The sequence below is a fragment of the Cyprinus carpio genome, chromosome A17 (assembly GCF_018340385.1).
Source record: "Cyprinus carpio isolate SPL01 chromosome A17, ASM1834038v1, whole genome shotgun sequence".
Lineage (NCBI taxonomy): Eukaryota > Metazoa > Chordata > Actinopteri > Cypriniformes > Cyprinidae > Cyprinus > Cyprinus carpio.
The window spans coordinates 28,153,540-28,172,162 of NC_056588.1; the positions used below are offsets into that span (position 1 = coordinate 28,153,540).

Sequence of the window (18,623 nt, forward strand, 5' to 3'; positions counted from 1 at the left end):
GTTTACATTACATATATCCCTTATTTTAATACATTTACTTTTTCTTTTAATATATTACTTACATACTAATATTTCTACATAGGATCAGAAAGATTAGGCATATATGTATTATTAGCGTAGGAACCCTAATATGATGTGCATCTGGTTTATAGGTTTCAAAGATTCACTCACACACTTTTCCATTGGGTCCTCATAGAGGTGGACACTTCTGTTTGATTTTAGCCAGCTCCATTTTCATTGACGTGTTTGCCTACTACGGCCATATGGTTTACGCCTTAAAGACATACAACATCAGTTTTCACAACGGTTGCAAAAAGTTCCAGAACGTGGACTGCCAGCACATGTGACTCTCTTTCACTGGGCACATTGTGCCCACTCCTGAGAGAGATGAGTATCTGATCTTTCTTACCCAGTCCAGGGTCTACTACCATAGCACCCAGGGTCAGCTAGCATAGTTCTCGTTCCCTGAAAGTGGCTAACTCGCGCCTCCCACAACTATATACCAAGAAACATCAAGCTTTGTAAAAGAAAAAAACTCTCGTTCTCAGCCACTACTTGACAGGAGTATCAGAGCGCTGCATGTAATTACTCACTCTTGATTCCAGCAGACAGTTACAGCCATCCACAAAAACTCTGCGGGCGGCTTGCTGCTGACAGCCCTGACACCCACCTCCAATAACGATACTTTTCCAGGTTTGTTGCTACAAGAACATAAGAGAGTATAATTGAACAACACTGTGAGAACAGAGTGGGCTTCGCGTTGTGGTTGTTAAGTCTGTCTTTGGCATTCGTACCATTTGTCTGTTGTAAATGCCTGCTGCAAACAAGCTGTTATATATTAATGAAAAATACAATACAACAGAATCCATTCTACACAGGACAAATGAAACGCAAGTGTGGTAAAAAGCTTGTAATGCTGTCATCCTGTTTTTTGGGACATTCATATCTCTAGATCGGCTCTGTATTAACATCGAGTCTCAATGACTTAGGTCACCTGCATGCATTCTATCCCTTCTTGATAGACACGAAACGTTGATGAAACCCATGTCTCTCCCGGTAGCTGTGTATCCGGTGCACTAGAGACACATCCCCTGCGAGGAGAAGGACCACCGCAGACCAATTACAAATACATGCACATGGCATCTTTCAAACAACTAACAACTATGTCCATACATTTGGGTCACCAGTGTATACATATTTCTTAAGATTAAATAAAAATTCTCAGAGAGAAAGGATTTTGGAATAAGAAGCAGTGTCAGGTGAATATAGGATGCCATGTTGTCATGGAGCTTCTAGCTGGGCACGGTTTGCCTCAAAGGTCAGCTGCCATTTTGGGGTTGTCCAACCACAGTTGAAGCTTAACAGGCGAGGAACAAGACATTTTCTTTCTCACAACCTGACTGGGAAAACACCCCCCTCGATCCCCCTGATCTGGAAAAACATTTTTTGTGGAGTCAACTTTGAATACAACTTACCCTCATCATTAAAAAATTTTGGGCGCTCAGTAAGGACTAGTTTCATGTTTATGACAGAAGAGTCTAATACTGCACCGAGGCTGCTTTTTCTTTTTATCAAACATAAGTAAAGTTAAAAAACAGACACTATTGGGAAATATATTACAAAGATAAAATAACTTGGCTTTCCATTTTTAATTTGTCAGAATGTAATTTATTTATTTGATTGTACAAAGCTGAATTTTCAGCAGTCATGCTATTATCATCATCCAGGGTTTCACAAAAAAGGTGTGATTAATCTTGGCGAGGGAAAAAAAAAAAAAATGATGTTACATTATATAAGTGTGTTTCACCATCTTTAATGAATTGAAACAACATTTTATGTGAAATAGAAAAACTTTGTAACACCATTGATAAATGCCTTTACGTGTCACTTTGAACAAATTAATGCATGCTTTGGTGAAAACAAGGTTTCTAATAAAAATTAGGGGTGCACACAATAAATAATTCCAGACCCTAAGGTGTGTCGACCGGTTTCATCAAGAGCAGCATTTACTACTACACAGAAGCAGTTGTTAACTGCAAAGCTCTGAAAAATAAATGCTGATAATGAGTAGGGATCTTGAGCAGCATCCCGTTGTCTAGTAACTAAAAATGCTCTGTGTAGTAACAGCTGCTCTGCGGTGAATCCACGCACCTGATGGACTTTACTGCGGATTAGGGAAACCGGCCTATACTGACGTGATGGCGGGCATTAATTATACTACGGATATTTATCGTCCAACCCTGTAAAAAAACAATTGACTCAAACTTTAAAAACAGCCCTAATATTAGCACAATAAGACTTATACTCGAGTGTCTACCATAATAAACAAGTCAATTGGACTCCTGTTAGCCACGCTTTAAAAAACTAAATTCACAATGCTGTTAAATATGATGTCAGAATGAATGTCCTCCAGCTGGCAAAACTCAACGTTAGGTTCCGGATGTGACAAGATACACCTTTATGAGTATGCTGTGTCCACACCTAGCTAAGGTCCATGGAAGCATGCAGCTCTGTGATGATGTCATACGGTTCATGTGGGAGACGGCTCTGGAAGGCGGCTCCTTCTACACCTAAGTCGTCACAAACAGACATTAAACAGAACAACTATATTAGTACCACCATTTTCTCCACTTCTATAAGCAAGATAAAATAATAAAGTATTTCAAAGTAGTTAAAAATTCTGTAGAAGCGTGCCAAATACTTAGATTAGTCCAACCTCTGACCTATACTGACGGTTCCTCAGCGTTCGCGGTCATTCTACTCGACTATTGGATGGGGACTGGTGGAGGAATTGACAGTTTCTTTTCGTTTTCTCACGCATCTACAGCCCGTTCCTCTCTTCCTCCGAATAATACGTCATCCTACAGGACAGATTAGCGAGACTCTCGTTCATCCCTCCCTGTACTCCACCTGCCGCAGGATGGCCACAATAAAACGCTTCATTAAAAACATTGTGCTGCTTCAGCTGGGGGTGAAACATGGACAATCACAAACTGTTTGTGTGTGTTTGTAGCTAATGGTCTAATCCAGGATTTAGTTGGCTTTTTTTAACATCTAAAATTGACTATGTAGAATGTAATCGGAGTCGGGTTGGATCATCCCGTCGTTCTCCACAATAATAGGGTTAAATATGTGCGAGGTGGTCAGGTCTGTGAGACTCAATTTCAGTCTAGCGTTGGGCACGTAATCTCTGTATACATGACAAGCGAGCTCTGGCAGGAGTATATGTAGCTTGGTTGGCTTGTTAGCCTTCTCAGACAGGGGTGAAGTAAATTACACTTATTCACAAGGAGCGATTGGCCAGAATATTAATAAAGGTACATTCGCCTACTCATCGATGGTACTTGATTGCGAACCTGGATCCTACCATCTGTGGTAACGGACATTGGCGCATTTCCTCCACTAGTTTTCACTGCGTGCTTAAATTAATTGGACGGTACTCTCATAAGATAAGACTACGATACTCAGCATTGTATTACGATTATTTGTTTAGTTAGGTCGAAGCCTTCGTTGGATGACACACAACTGTACCCTACTATCATCTAATGCATGAGAATGGAGGTATATTAAAAAGCTTGTCCAGAGGTGGCTGACTGACGTTGTCCGGTGGCTGAACGACTCCTGCGTTGCGCTAGGATGGCTGTAAGTTGGGGGCGTGCTTGCTATTGGGTTTCGGCTCATATCCATCCATTTGTAATCGTCTACCGGATTGCAGGACGGGATATAACAGAGAATGGGCCGATGTATCCCTCTTTACGATAGTCGCTGGTATTTGGCCTTTGAGGAGCTATCCGTTAGCGACCTGTGGTGGAGACATTCGTTAGATCGTCTCGGATTGGTTGAAATAGCTCCGTTGATCCATCCGGTAGAGTTTGGCCGTCCATTTTCAAGTGTTGCTTGCCCAGTCCGCTTTATTCATCACTCTATTTACCAAGTAGCGTCTGGGGGTTATCAACAACCAGACGTTTCCCGGTACTCAGGGGACAGTGGACTGCAATCTTCTGAGACCTGGGGGCCGGGAACCACTGGGTCTCGTTAAAAGTGTGATAATACTCCGTGAAGGTCCGTCTATGGTAACCTTGTCCTGACGGAGGTTCTTGGACGGATGCAGGATTGCAGTTTGTATTACTGCTGAGGTCAAAAAAAGCTATTATTTCGAGATTTAACAGATTCTTTTGACGCAAAATGAATCAATCATAATCAATTAGTCTAGCCTGTCAGATAAATGAAAGGAACATTCTGAACTAATGTATGGAAGCATAGGGTAGCAAAATTCCTTTGAAATGGTACTATGGAAAAGACAATCCAATATGTAAAACAGCGATGATGGGTTTCATATTTAAATTGCATTTTGTATGATACATATGTGCAAACTTTAGTGAACACAATGCCCAATAAATTATTAATTTACATTAGCCATGGCCTACACTAGTCCAATATGTAGATTAGCAACCATTTTAACGCGTTGTGAGTTGCAGACTTAAATTGAAACCGTATGACAAAATTGATCTGCAAATCTGTATCATGTGTTAGCAAAAACTGCTAGCAAGATTATCATATTAAAGCTTTTGTGAGGCAGGTTTAATAACGCGTTTTGGACAAGTGGTGACAGCTTGACATACTGTGTCGTACTATCGGGTAGAAGTCCTGCCCTCCTATTACGCGCTTGACAGGTTTGGCGGGTCTGCATAGGGTGGAGAACGCATTTTCAAATCCAGCTTGATAGTCGCCATTGATTACAGGGTATTTAATGGAAAAGCCAGTCAGAACTCTTGAGAAAAAGAGTCAAGATTGTATTTAAGGTTAAAGAACAGTACATTTTAAAATTACCGAATTCTGCTATCTTTTGGCTGTGCACTGGGGCTATGCATGCAGGGGGAATATATAACATTGCATTTTCGCGTACAATTATAAGAGGGGTATCACTATGAAAAGGTACGGTGGTCAAACGTCTACCCTATCAAGTCCTAAATGCCATTAGGAAAAAAAATGGTCATTGGAAATGATAAGTCTGCTACAGTTTTGGGCGTTTGAGCACCTGTTAAACATCTATTAATTTGGGTAATTACCTTTTTACATTTTGAACTATTACAGCATTATTAAAATGAGTCGTTTTAATGTTTACAATTAAAATAGTATAGGAAATGACAATGGAAATTATATAATTGAATGGGCATGTTTTCGATTTTGCGCCATGAATGTTGCAAGATGTATGGGGAAATAATGTCAATTAAATAGAGAAATTTATTGCCATTTGATACATATGAGACCATGTGCCATTTTTTGTTATATTAAACATTACAAAAGTACAAATTTTCCTTGCAATATGCGTCCTTCGGGTGCCTCCCTTCGCAATAGATTGCCCCAAAGACAGCTTCCGATTGGTGCTTGCGAAAGTGGGATAACAGTCTCCGATATTCCAATTTGCTCCATTTTAGGACGAAGAGCCGCACAGTAAATGTGGGACGGGTAGCTCCGGTTAACGTGGAGTCAGTGAACAGATCAATTTGTGTAGCGCCCCTCGGGTCAGAGCAGCCGCATGAACTGATAATCTCCCTACGCTTTAACACCAGGTACAGAACAAATAAACCATGGGTGAACGTCTGGGGGGGTGTTTAAAAGAAAGAGTACAACTTAACGGCATCTGTATCTGGGTAATCTAATCAATCAATCGTGTAAGTGCAACGCGGCGAGGAGACGACAAGTAGACTTGTCAAACAATGGTAACGTAACATAACATTTAGTGATAACAAAGCAAACACTTGGGGACCAATGACGCCTCATTCCGCCCTCAGTTTTAGATCAAAAATTAACTCTAGAGAGGCGCATTTTTGCTAAATATAGGCACCATATCACACGATTCATTTTAATGGTTTGTTTCAAACTGTTCTTGCAATATTTAATTTTGTTGACAAAATCCCGGTCGAAGTGTTTATGTGACAGCCACCATTTACAATTTAAATGTTTGATAAAAAAAATTGGGAGTAACAAATATTAATATTGCAATTTTAAAGTTAAAGGGCTTAAAGAGTTTTTTTCTATGTTTTATTAAAATATACCAAAAACCACTAAAACAGTGTTTATATATTTGCTGACTTGGCTTCGTTCTTACATTACCGCCAAATGAAGAGTTTAAAGCCGGCTTATCACACATACAGGCTTTTACTGGTAAATTATAATGGCAAAAGTTACCATTAGAGACGCATGTGTGAATCATGGCCTTTTCAAAAAACACGGTAAATTTGTTCTGGAGCAAACATATCGTTCTATTTGAGGAGACATGATTTACTATGAAGCTGTTTACAAAGCTCGCGATCTTTTTTAATTAGATTTCTGATATAAAGGTATGTGGTTAGCATGGACACATACTTAGACCATTCGGTGGTCGGTCTAGCTTTTTCAATGTGCTTTGCGCTTCTGTGTCCATTCATCTAGGGCTGTGACTCTAGGCACACTGGATACTTATTTATGCCACTGTCTCGTACTATATGAGCAGAAAACATTTTGATTGACTAGTGATGTTGGGTTTATTGGCTGAGAGGTTTTTCACGCCAAACACTGCATGCTCCGGAGATCCAGCACTGTGCTGGAAGAACTTTAAAGCCCTGGTTTATTTTAAGTGCTCGCTGCGTTTTACAAAGTCAGCAAATTTTAACCTTCCAGTATTACTGATTCTGCAGGTATATATTTTACAGCAATTAGCTTGAAGAGATTTTACTACATTGAGAAAAATTTGTAATTACCTGTACCTGATATATATCCAAAATAATCGATACTGAATCGAACAAAATCAAATCAGAAGCTTGTGAAGGATATCAAATCGAATTGTGAAAATTGTGTGCAAATCCCAGCCCTACTATGTAGTCAGATTAGTAATTTAGAACAAGTTAAAATTTCAGAGTAGTGGTGAGGACTGATATTGTTTTTTTGAACAGCCGATGCTGATGCCGATATCTTGAATAGCATGGAGGGCCGATAGGCGATATATATTGATTATAATTTTTGGGTTTTTTATAGTTAGGAGAAATTGGAAATACATTTGACAATGGATTAAAAAAATAAATGTGTAAAATAAACTGACTTAGACTGTTAGGAGAAACAAAGGAGTTTTCACAAATAAATAAATATTATAATAAAAATATAATTAAAAAGGAAGTAAAACACTGTAACCAAATATTCTGGGAAGTTTGTGTGCACATTGGGAATCATATTTTTTCAATAAGAGCCAGGGTAACACTCATTTACTTACAGCACACAGAGAAAATGAAGACAGAATAGGACAATGTGGCAAATGCATAAAGAACAGCATAATTTGAAATCACGAGTTAAGGAGAGGAGAGTGTGCTCAGGTGCCGTTGTCAGCACCGTCAAACTAAAAGTCCTCGAAACACCATCTTGCCAACTCAGAGAAAAACTTATCTGCCGATGCCGTTACTTTGAAAAAGTGCCAAATACGGGCCTTGGCGAATATAGCGCAGGTGTCAACCACTATTGCAGACAGCAATAAAAAATAAACGTATTAATTAGTGCCAATAAATTAGTTCACATTCACTCAGTTTTTCTCCTGTCTCAGTTGACTTAGCTAAATATATAGGCCTGACTGCCTGTAGCCTCATAGTTCACCTGTTCCAGAACAGGAAAAGCTTCATAGAGATGTTTACCTTTGCTCTTTTACGGCGACTGGTCTGCGTCGCCTCTGCAGAATCTTGATCAACCCCTCCTGGTCCAGGATGGGTGCAAAAAGAGGATGGTCCACCTGGCTCTCTCACTTGAGGAGAAGCTCTCTCTTTCTTTTTCAACATCTGCTGAAGCCTGGGGCCAGAGGGCCCGGCCGCACCAGCTTGAGGAGCAGAGAGGGTTTCAGGAGCACGGTCTCCACCATTAACCCCCTGAGGGAAGAGGAGGAACCTGGGTCTAAACTTCGTATTGGACAGCATTACAGATGAAAAGAAGCCTTTCCTGAAAACAGGGCGAAAACAATTGCTGAAGGTAGGTGTACAAACAATAAGGTGATCAGCAACATATAAACAGAAAGAATCAAAAAAATGCTCTCCATTACTTACATCTGTGGATCCCCATGTCATAACTCATAAATGTTTAAAGATGCTGAATAGTATGATCAAACTTAGTATTCCTCCACCACCACAGTTTGGTCCTATAACTAACATAACGATGTACCGTTTTCTATCACAGAGCACATGTACCAATGGCTGTGAAAGCTCAAAACAACATGAGGTGTTTGCAGAAGCTCACCTCACTTGTGCAACTGCTCTGAACCAGCAGGCATTGTTGGAGAGACCCAAGCTTGCTAAACTTACGAATTTTTTTGCATTATTTCTCTGCTCAATAGGACCGTGAGCATAACCGTTATCAAAACATGAATCACAAATCCAGCATGTTGTGTGTACCATGAACCTAATTAAAGCTGTATTTGAAGCAAACTGACTCTTTTTATCAGAAACCAACGCACATAAATAACCGGCTTGGATATAATTAAAGTTTTAGCGTTGTTAATAGAGCTAGCAGAGAAACGATATAACGTTACTGCACATATTTAGAAAATGTAAAAACGTATATTTTATCACAACGGTCACAATTATTATTTTTTAAACTATATGAAGAAATGGACAATTTACTGTTGGTGCTCATGCCCACTGGTTAGCTAATTTATTGCTATTGCTAGCGACACGAGCTGTTCTCTGTCTGCCTATCAAACTGCAAAAAAAAAAAAACTCAATTTCTTCATTACCATTCTTTACAATTATGACATAAAATATTAAACATTTATACATTTATGCGTTAGTCTAATTTACCGTCGTGCGATCTGTTTATAAAAAAAATATAGTTATTCATATTTACCTCCTCGCGGCTTATGGGGAGTGTAGCACAAAGAAAGAAACAGACGGCTGTCCCTACCGGAAGCGCACAACCAATCGGGTAGGCGACGAGGGTACAGAGGCGGGATCTAAATTGCCCCAGTGGTGTAATAGGATAAAAGAGCAATCGATCAAATGTTTCAGAAAGTCAGGTTTATTTTTTGCATATTTGGCATGCAACGTTCACCTGTATGCAAACTTAAAAGGTTCCACGCATTCAATTGACTCAAGTGGATCAGGGGCCCTCAGAGCTCACTACTAGGACCTCTGTACAATTTGCAAGGGAAGACACAGATTGTATTAAATTTATTTAAAATAAAGCTCATCATAATTTATATAATTCGACAATGCTAAACAATTTATAAGTTCAAACATGGACATAATTTATCATGCCACTCTGTAAAAAACTGTGGAAAATATTTTAATAGAAAAACGAGTTGTAGCCTCAATATGTTTTTTTAACAACAAAGCTATATTTATGAATATTAAATTGAGTAATATAACACGTTTAATACTTACAAACAACATATTTATATATTTTTCTATGATAAACCATCATAATCCACCGGACAGAAGTGGAACTGGGAGGAGTCGTTAACGGATCCCACAGGAATTTGCATTACATCTAGCAGACGCTTTTATCCAAAAGCGACTTACAAAAGAGGACAATAAGAGCAGTCAAACTAACAAAATAGGAGCACATATATTAGTGCAAATGTAGATAGAATAGAAAAAATAGTAAGCTAGTGTTTTTTTTTCTCTCTCCTTTTAAATTAAAAAAAAAAAAAGGGAAAGGGAAAGGAATGAATGGGAAATGCCGTAAGCTGAATCCCACCTGTCGCAAAAAGTCAGTGACTTCTCTTATAAAACAGCTTTTTTTTCGTGGTAAACTCTAAAAATAGTTCAATCCAAAAGTATTATTTAGCGTAAAACATGTTGAAGATTAGCTTATAGGCTGTCGTTTCATTAAATGATAAGCTGTTCCTCTAAAGCTGTTTATTCAGAGTAGTGAAGCATCTCTTCCATTGACATCCATTCAAAAAACCTGCCTCTGGTCTCCTTTCCCGCGTACTTCCAGACCGGAAGCGTTAGCCGTTACGTTTTATCGTTTAATGGTCGCAGGCTTGCCTTGTAGTGGCTTTGGTGCGTATTACGCAAAGCGGAAAGGCTGGTCCAGACAGGTAAAACAGGTACGGTACTGTGTGAAACTGTGTGTCTCCGGTCGATGTACAATTTTCCCGGTTTTATAAAGCAAGCACCTATAATAAGAAAAAACTGACCGCGCTGATATTTGTCTAAAGGTGAGTTTTGATCTGATATAAAGCTTTAACGTTTCTACTCTCGGAGTGAGTGATTGTGATCGACATTCTGCTGGTTTCCTGCGACGTCACCTGTTGTTGTTGTAGTTTCATTAATGTTTTTCATCTTTTTTTCTCTTTTCTTTTTACATCTGAATATTTCTCATTGTATTTTTTCTGATTTATGACAATAATTAATAATAATAAATAATAGTAAATCTTACAAACATCCTTTTTTTGTTTTTATCATGTTACACAAAACTTTTTTATCTGTTTTATATCCATGGGCATAAAATAAACTGAGAATTAATGGATTTATGAGGGTCCATAATAATTTCAAACACTTTCTAATATCTTTAGACTATTTACTTGTCTTCATTGTACAGTTAATATACATGTCAGTAGGACATGCTTCAAAGAATTATTGTCTTTTTTAAGTAATCTTCACCACATCGCAAATCATGTATCAGTTATCAGTTTTTTTTTATAAGAAATTTAAGTTTTTATTTTATTTTTATTTTGTCATGTCATATTTGATCTCAAGCATGCTGTGTATTGCTCTGTGAGGTATAAAAATGTGTATGAATAATTTTCACACAATAATTCTTAAAATGGTTTACAGTAGTAGATAGTTAGCATTAATTCATCGTTTTTTATATTGAATTTTCATATATTTTAAAATTTTAGGACAAAGCTAAAAATAATACAGTCACAATACAATGATCCATAAAAAGTCCTTCGAAAAGTCACCAATGTCGAGCGAAGGCATCATAAAAATAGATTCCCATACAGCTTTAAATGTAACCTACAACAAAAGATAAAGGGAAAAATCTGTTCTTTTTAATTAAATATAAACTCCTGGGTTATAAAAGTTCCCAAAGATGAAGAAACATCCAGTGTTTTATGTATTATTTGTTGCATTGCACTTGATCTTTTTTCCATTGGGCTTATAAAAGAGTATCATTATTTTATCTATGAAATATAGGTGCACACAGTAAGCTTGTCTTTCCTTTCAGAGGACATCAGGATGAAGAACGAGGGAAAATCAGCTCAGCGGCCTGACAACACGGCATTCACGCAGCAACGGCTTCCGGCATGGCAGCCCATACTCTCCGCTGGCATCGTCATTCCAGGTTTTCTAATCATAGGTTTGGCTTTCATAGGCATCGGAATTGGCCTCTTTCTGACCTCACAGACCATCCAAGTGCAGGAGGTAAGCAATAGCATTTACTGTGGGACAACACCAGAGAACAGTTCTCTGGGTGGATAACATGGCATTGTACTGTAGAGTTTGTTCATCCTTGGCATATCTATTAGCTCAAACAAATGTACTGAGGTCTGTTATTGGTTGTTTGTTAAAGGATAGACATCACTGTTTAAACATTTAAGTCTGTTTTATAGTTAATGAACCCCTGGCTCTACGTTAGCACCTAGTAGCTGAATTAGTTTGAAGGTGATGTCATGCCGTGGTCTTTTGTGCAAGGTGACAGACATTAATTAAAGATTAATGCTCTGTTTTCTCACCATGTCACAGATGGATTACACAGGCGTTGAGAAGGATTCGCCCTGTTTCCGCTGTACGATCCCGAGTAACCTAAACTGCACCTGTGAAGTCACATTCTCCCTCAGCACATTATTTACGGTAAACTTTGTTTTGAAGCGTGACTTTTCTTTCTCTCTCAGTTAGAAAGTGACTGATAATGTCTGTGGTGTTTTCAGGGCCCCGTCTTCTTTTACTATGGCCTGTCTAATTACTACCAGAACTTCAGAAGATATGGTGTGTCAAAAGACTATAATCAGCTCACTGGCGATACACGATATTTCAAGGTTTGCATTTGGCATGAACAATCTTTTAAATGATGTTTTAACTTTTGGATCTTACTTTTTGTGTAATGAGTCCTACTCTCCTTGTATTTATTTTCATCTGACTTTAGTCTAGAAGCCCAGAAGAAGATTGCTCTCCATATTCGTATGGACTCCAATAATAACCCCATTGTCCCATGTGGAGCTATAGCGAATAGCATTTTCAATGGTATCGTTTCAGATTTGTAGATTAACTTTATGAATGAATTTAGCTCTGAAATAAAGGACTGATAATTTGTTTATGTGTTTCTGCAAAGACACATTTGAGCTCTACCAAATAATCAATGGAACGAAGAAGCAGGTGCCATTAGATGGTAGAGGAATCTCCTGGTGGACTGATTACAACATAAAGTACAGGAACCCTTCGCTGGTGAATGGCTCCTTGGCAAAAGCTTTCGATGGTACTTTGCCCTAAAGTTTTTAGCTTTGTAAAAGTAGCTACGAGATTTGATTTGAGACTTGGAATAGAACTGAAATTCTTTATCTTTATTAATGCTGATTGACAGGTACAGTGAAGCCCATAAACTGGCCCAGGCCAGCATATGAGCTGGACCTCACAGACCCAAACAACAACGGTTTCCTGAACCAGGACTTTCTTGTGTGGATGAGGAGAGCTGCACTTCCTCAGTTCAGGAAGCTGTACCGGCGAATCACAGATGGTGATTATGCCGCGGGGCTCCCTGCTGGAAACTACTCTCTGACAGTGCATTACAGTATCCTTCTCATAAAAGTCAAAACTCACTCAAGACATAGGGATTAATAATAGGATTCTCATGTTTTATTCATTTTACCAAGTTCTTAAATTTGTAGGACTTAAAGCCTCATCATGCCTACAATCAGGAAGTCTCAGGACTGCATATGTCATCATTCCTTTTTCACGGATGTCTTTTAACCATGTTTGCCTGTGATCCAGGAAAACAGGTTTTGCAGGTTGGGTGTGGCTTTTAGCTGGTCCAGTGTAGAATGTAGAAGAAACAAACAAGGGTTTCAAATATGTAGACAGTCAAGAAGTTTGTCTTAAAGGTACACGTTTGTACATTTTTATACATATTTTTTTTCTCCTTATACACAGAAGGAAATTAGTTTTACTTTTGAAAAAACTGTTTAACATCATGTAAACTACCCCCCCAAAAAGTAAGGGTTTGTAAGATTTTTTTTTTTTTAATGTTTTTTAAAAGTAGATATGCTACCAAGGCATTCATTTGATTTAAAAATACAGTAAAAAACAGTAATATTGTAAAATATTATTACAATATAAAGTAAATCTTGTCTATTTTAATTCGTTTTAAAATGTGATGGCAAAGCTGAATTTTTAGCAGCCATTACTCCAGTCTTCATTGTCACATGATCCTTCAGAAATTCTAATACGCTGATTTGGTGCAACATTTCTTCTTATTATCAAAGTAGAAAACAGTTGCGCTGGTTAATATTTTCATGAAAACCATGATCCATTTTTCCACGATTCTTTGATGAATAAGATTTAAAAAAAAAAAAAAAAAAAAAAAAAAAAAAAAAAAAAAAAAAAAAAAAAAAAAAAAAAAAAAAAAAAAAAAAAAAAAAAAAAAAAAAAAAAAAAAAAAAAACAAAAAAAAAAAAAAAAAAAAAAAAAAAAAAAAAAAAAAAAAAAAAAAAAAAAAAAAAAAAAAAAAAAAAAAAAAAAAAAAAAAAAAAAAAAAAAACACCACCTTAGATAGTATGCTTGATTCTTGTATTTTGTAACATAATTTTATAACATAAAGTTGTTACTGCCACTTTTGATCAATTTGAATGAAGTATTAAGTTCTTTAAAAAGGGACCACATGACGAAATCTCCTTTATCTTTTTAACCCTCCTGTTATTGTCATTTTTGCTTGTTTAATAAATGATTTATGGCTGATAGTGAATAGAGGATTTCAACAATGGTATTGGTGACTGAAAACTACCTTTCCTCCAGTTGTCAAATGTGACTGCCTGTGCAACATAAACACCTTTAAGGCAAAGTTTCAGAAGCGCTTGTTGTCTGGGGAAACGTCAGTTTTTAATTTTTTTTTTTTTTTTAATGCAATAGAAATGTTCACATGCAGCATAAATGAACCATGTTTGTTTCTTAACCACATAATTTCCAGACTACCCCGTACTGAGTTTTGATGGACGTAAGAAGGTGGTCTTCAGCAACGTGTCTTGGATGGGAGGGAAGAACAACTTCTTGGGCCTTGCTTATTTAGTAGTTGGCTCTTTGTGTGTGGTCATGTCAGTGGTTATGCTAGTTGTTTATGCCAAATTCAAATTCTCAGATGATGATGATGCATGATGATGCAAGGTAGCTTTGCTTATAAAAACTATCTCGTACATGCATCAAAAAACAAGAAAGAATAGAAATGAGGTATTCATTAAGATGGAGCCAAATGTTATTTTCAGACAAAAACATCATGGGTCTACAGAATCATTTTGCATTCACATGTTAGAAAGTTTTAACTTCAGGTCATTTGTTTATTTTAATCGGGAATTATTTGTTTACTAAAAGAACTTTAATGTTCTAAGAGTGACATCTTCAAATGAGTTCAAGAATCTGAAGATCATAATTGTTATCCAAGGTCATCTTTCAGGGAATGTTACAGGTTTCTTTTTTGTCTACTTTGACTCTCTCAGGTATAAAAGATGAATTAGCCGTTTAATTGGAGATTTTGTTTAGTTTCTGGACAATACAGATCAAAGCTTTTAATGATTTTTAAATTTGTTTAAAACTTAGACTTCTTGACTTCTCAAGAAATGTTTAACAGATATATGGACAGAGACGATCTCAGGTGCCATATCTACCTGTCAAGTTCATAGCTTGTTTAAAGCTTTGTGTATGTTTAATATATGGAGAATTAAAATGTGTTGCTGCTTGTATATGTTCTGTAATAGACTTAAAATGCTGTTTTATAATATTAAAACGTTTACACAAGCATTTTATTGCTTTCTTATAATATTAAGCCATAACAGCAGCATTGATTTTTTGTGAGCTTTTAACAGTTTCAGGCATGAAAGATTTTATTTCCAAGCAAGGGAAATGGGGTGCTTTACAGTGCCATTTGTACTGGACAAGTTAAATGAAAGTGGAAGGGCGAATCCTTGACTTCGTTTGCACGCATCGGTGATATTGATCCCTGTTAGTGAAGGAGCTCTTATTTGGGAGCAGTATTCTGTGCAGGGTTTAGCTCTAATTCCACACTTTGGTTAAGTGTCTTTTGAAATACACTGTTTGAATAGTGAAGAAGATAGAACAGTATTCAGATTGAATCTGCTCATAATTATCACTTTGACCATATTTTTTACTATTTACAACTTTTGATTATCTGGAGCTGATTTTTTTTATGTCACTTAAAAAAGGCTATTGTTCGCACATGGGTTTGGCAAGTAAAGATGACATAATTAAGATTTGTGTAAATTCAAATGAAAAATTGGTGAATTACTGAACCCTATGTATCCTTCATTTAAGATTAGGCGATTCGGGGGGGAACCTATACTATATGCTATGCCCCCCACCCCCCCCCACCACAACCCCCCCCCCCCCCCACACACACACACTAATAAATTTGAACTCTCTTTATGCTCACCATGGTTGTATTTACTTGATCAGAAATATGTATTATTTTGAAATAATATTACATTTTAAGGCTACTGAAAATTCAGCTATTACTAAGTTTTCATTGTCACATGATCCTTCAGAAATCATGCTAATATGCTGGTGCTTGAGAAACTTTTTTTTTGAATAAGTGCTGCTTATTATTTTTGTGGAAATCATGATTAATTTTTTCAGGGCTGTTTGAGGAGTCATTCAAAATAACTGTATTTTATTTGAAAGAAATGTTTTGTAACTTTCTAAATTTCTTTACGGTCACACTTTTTTTTTTCGAATAAAAATATTATTATTAATTTTTTTTTTAAATATTACCCCAAACCTTTGAAAGGTATTATAATATAATAGCTGCTATAAAATAATAAAGAAGAAAATGATAGAATTTGTAACACTGCTGTATGTGCACTAGATGGCACAGTTGGGTCAGTGTAGTAGCACACATGCTGAATAGATAGGCTACTTCCATCTCTCACTTCTTCTTTTATTCTTTATAAACTTGTAACTGTTGTTTAAATAGCTTAACTATGTAATTAACCATCTACCTTCCGAGATGGCTTATTATAAAGGCTAGAGTACGCTATATGTTGGAATCCCTTTATTTGGGTGTTTAAAATCCTCACCTCGCTCGGTTGTTATATTTAATGTGATAGTGCATGTAGTGGAGGTTCTCCCACTGATGACTTTGTCGTCTAAACCGACAGTTTTGGCCGTGCTGCTATCACTATTTTGTATTATTATCCTGTGATATGGGTGCCTTCATTTCCTGTTCTTTCAGATGGTTGAAGCATGCCTGATATTGGAAAGCCTGAGAGGAGAGAGCAAAAAACAACAAGGCCAGAGGTGCATCTCTCTCTCTTTATCTTTTATTTCTTCGCCTCTCTTTTCTTAATATAGGCATTGCATTATAAGTGGTGATGGTTCGTGTGTGGGTGTTTTTTACTCTGGAGAGCAAGGGTCTTTATAAACAGAACAGATGTTTATTTAGACATTATCCTACTGGTTCCACCCTTCTGGAAAGCTCCATATATATTGTTTTACTCTTAATAGCCATTTTATTTGTCGGACCTCGACCAATAATGCAAAGCACTGTGTTATTAAAGTGATAAGTGTTGCCATAACAGCACATCCTGTACGTAATGGCCAGTTTCATGGCCGTTTTTATTTCCGAGCGAGGTAGAGCAGAAAGTTCCGCTACTGGACAGCTTGAGTCGAATCTTGACTGACTCACAGGACTTTTAGCGCATGTCGGTGGTATTAATGCTGTAAGTGAGTGGATGGAATTTTAGCGAGTAGCTATGCATTTACCCCTATGTCTGCATAGTGATTCATTCCCGCAGTGTTTGCAAAATATTGATAAACAAACATCAGTTGTAAAGGATTCGGAACTCTCGCGCACATCCTGCGACAACACCCTTATTTAAATAAGTGCAAACTTCACTCAGGCTCTAATAATAGATTGATTCCACACTATCAAGCAATGACAAACCCGTGTTATGGTTTCTGAGGATTCGGCATCACAGAATGCAGAATGTCGAACAATTAGACAGCCAACGTGACTGCAAGCATTTTATGTAAAACAGACGCGATCAAATGAATTCAGTGATGGTCTGTGTGTCTGGATAAGCACCCATCAGTTTTACACAGCATGCTCTTTTTTACTGTTTATATATATATATATGTATATATATATATATATACATATATATATATATATTATATATATATATATATATATAAACATAAACTATATATTTATATTTATTTAATATTAATAGTATTTAATAAAAAACATTGTAGGCTACGTTAGGCCTAATAATTGTAATGATTTCATTTCCACGGTTATTCAAACAACGAATAAATTATAAAGAGAAAGGAGCTTTTTGAAACTCCGAATTAGTTAAACCATCTCGTCGCAAAATAATTCACTGTTTCGAAGCGCTCCAATCGGATCGCGTATCATGAATCATTTGTTTCAGATCGGGACGTCGGAGCGGGTTCGCGGGATATTTTTATCCCCGCCACAGCCTGGGCCACAGAAATAATTCAGCAGAGGCATTGTTAACAATGATCAATGTCAGATTATTAGCAGAGAAACAACAACACTCATCTTAAAATGTGGGTATTAACAGGACTGTCGGTCAGAAACTGCAAAAAAATAAATAAAAAAAATAAATAAAAATAATTCTATAAAATCTTCTACAAATTTTTGAATGACAGTTTATGCTTAAAATAAGAAAAGGTCATATACATTGCCTTTCTGTTTGAACTAGTTTGAAAACTTTATTGCATTTTGTGCATAAAATGTAAATATAAACCAAAAATGTGTAAATAAACTCAGTTTATTAATGAATTGGATTATTGTGGCATTCCATTTAGCATTGATTAAAATGCATGTCATGTTCGATGCTGATTTATAGCTTCAAAAGGACAATCGCTTGTAAAGTGAAGTTATAAAAATGATAAATACCTAACATACGCATAATACCATGAAGTATATTTAAAGATTTCCTCCTGCGGTTGAGTGAGAACTGCGCCCTGCAGTTGAGTTTTGCAAGTGATCATCAATCTTGACGTTAATTAGAAAAAGATTCCCACACAAGTTGGAAGCTTGTCTTTAGTATTTATGTCCTGTTTCTTTTCATCCATGTTGGGGGAGACATTTTCATAACCTCATAAAACATTCTAAAAGGTAATATATATATATATATATATATATATATATATATATATATATATATATATACATATGTGTGTGGGTATATATAATATATATATATATACATATATATATATATATATATATACAGGTCCTTCTCAAAAAATTAGCATATTGTGAAAAAGTTCATTATTTTCCATACGATACAAAAATATTTGGTAAACTTTCATATATTTTAGATTCATTGCACACCCAACTGAAATATTTCAGGTTCTTTATTGTTTTAATACTGATGATTTGGACATACAGCTCATGAAAACCCAAAATTC

At 36.6% G+C, this 18,623-nt stretch overlaps 1 protein-coding gene across 1 annotated transcript; it reads left to right on the top strand.

Annotated features, from left to right (window-relative positions):
• The first annotated feature begins 9,859 nt into the window (after positions 1 to 9,859).
• Positions 9,860 to 14,444, top strand: LOC109088486 (cell cycle control protein 50B-like). Its single transcript, XM_042774562.1, is given in 9 exon segments — positions 9,860 to 10,066; positions 11,191 to 11,387; positions 11,709 to 11,816; positions 11,894 to 12,001; positions 12,109 to 12,141; positions 12,143 to 12,206; positions 12,295 to 12,438; positions 12,544 to 12,750; positions 14,143 to 14,444. Coding segments are annotated over 8 exon segments (1,035 nt in total). The 5' UTR covers positions 9,860 to 10,066; positions 11,191 to 11,201; the 3' UTR covers positions 14,328 to 14,444.
• Positions 14,445 to 18,623: the final 4,179 nt, after the last annotated feature.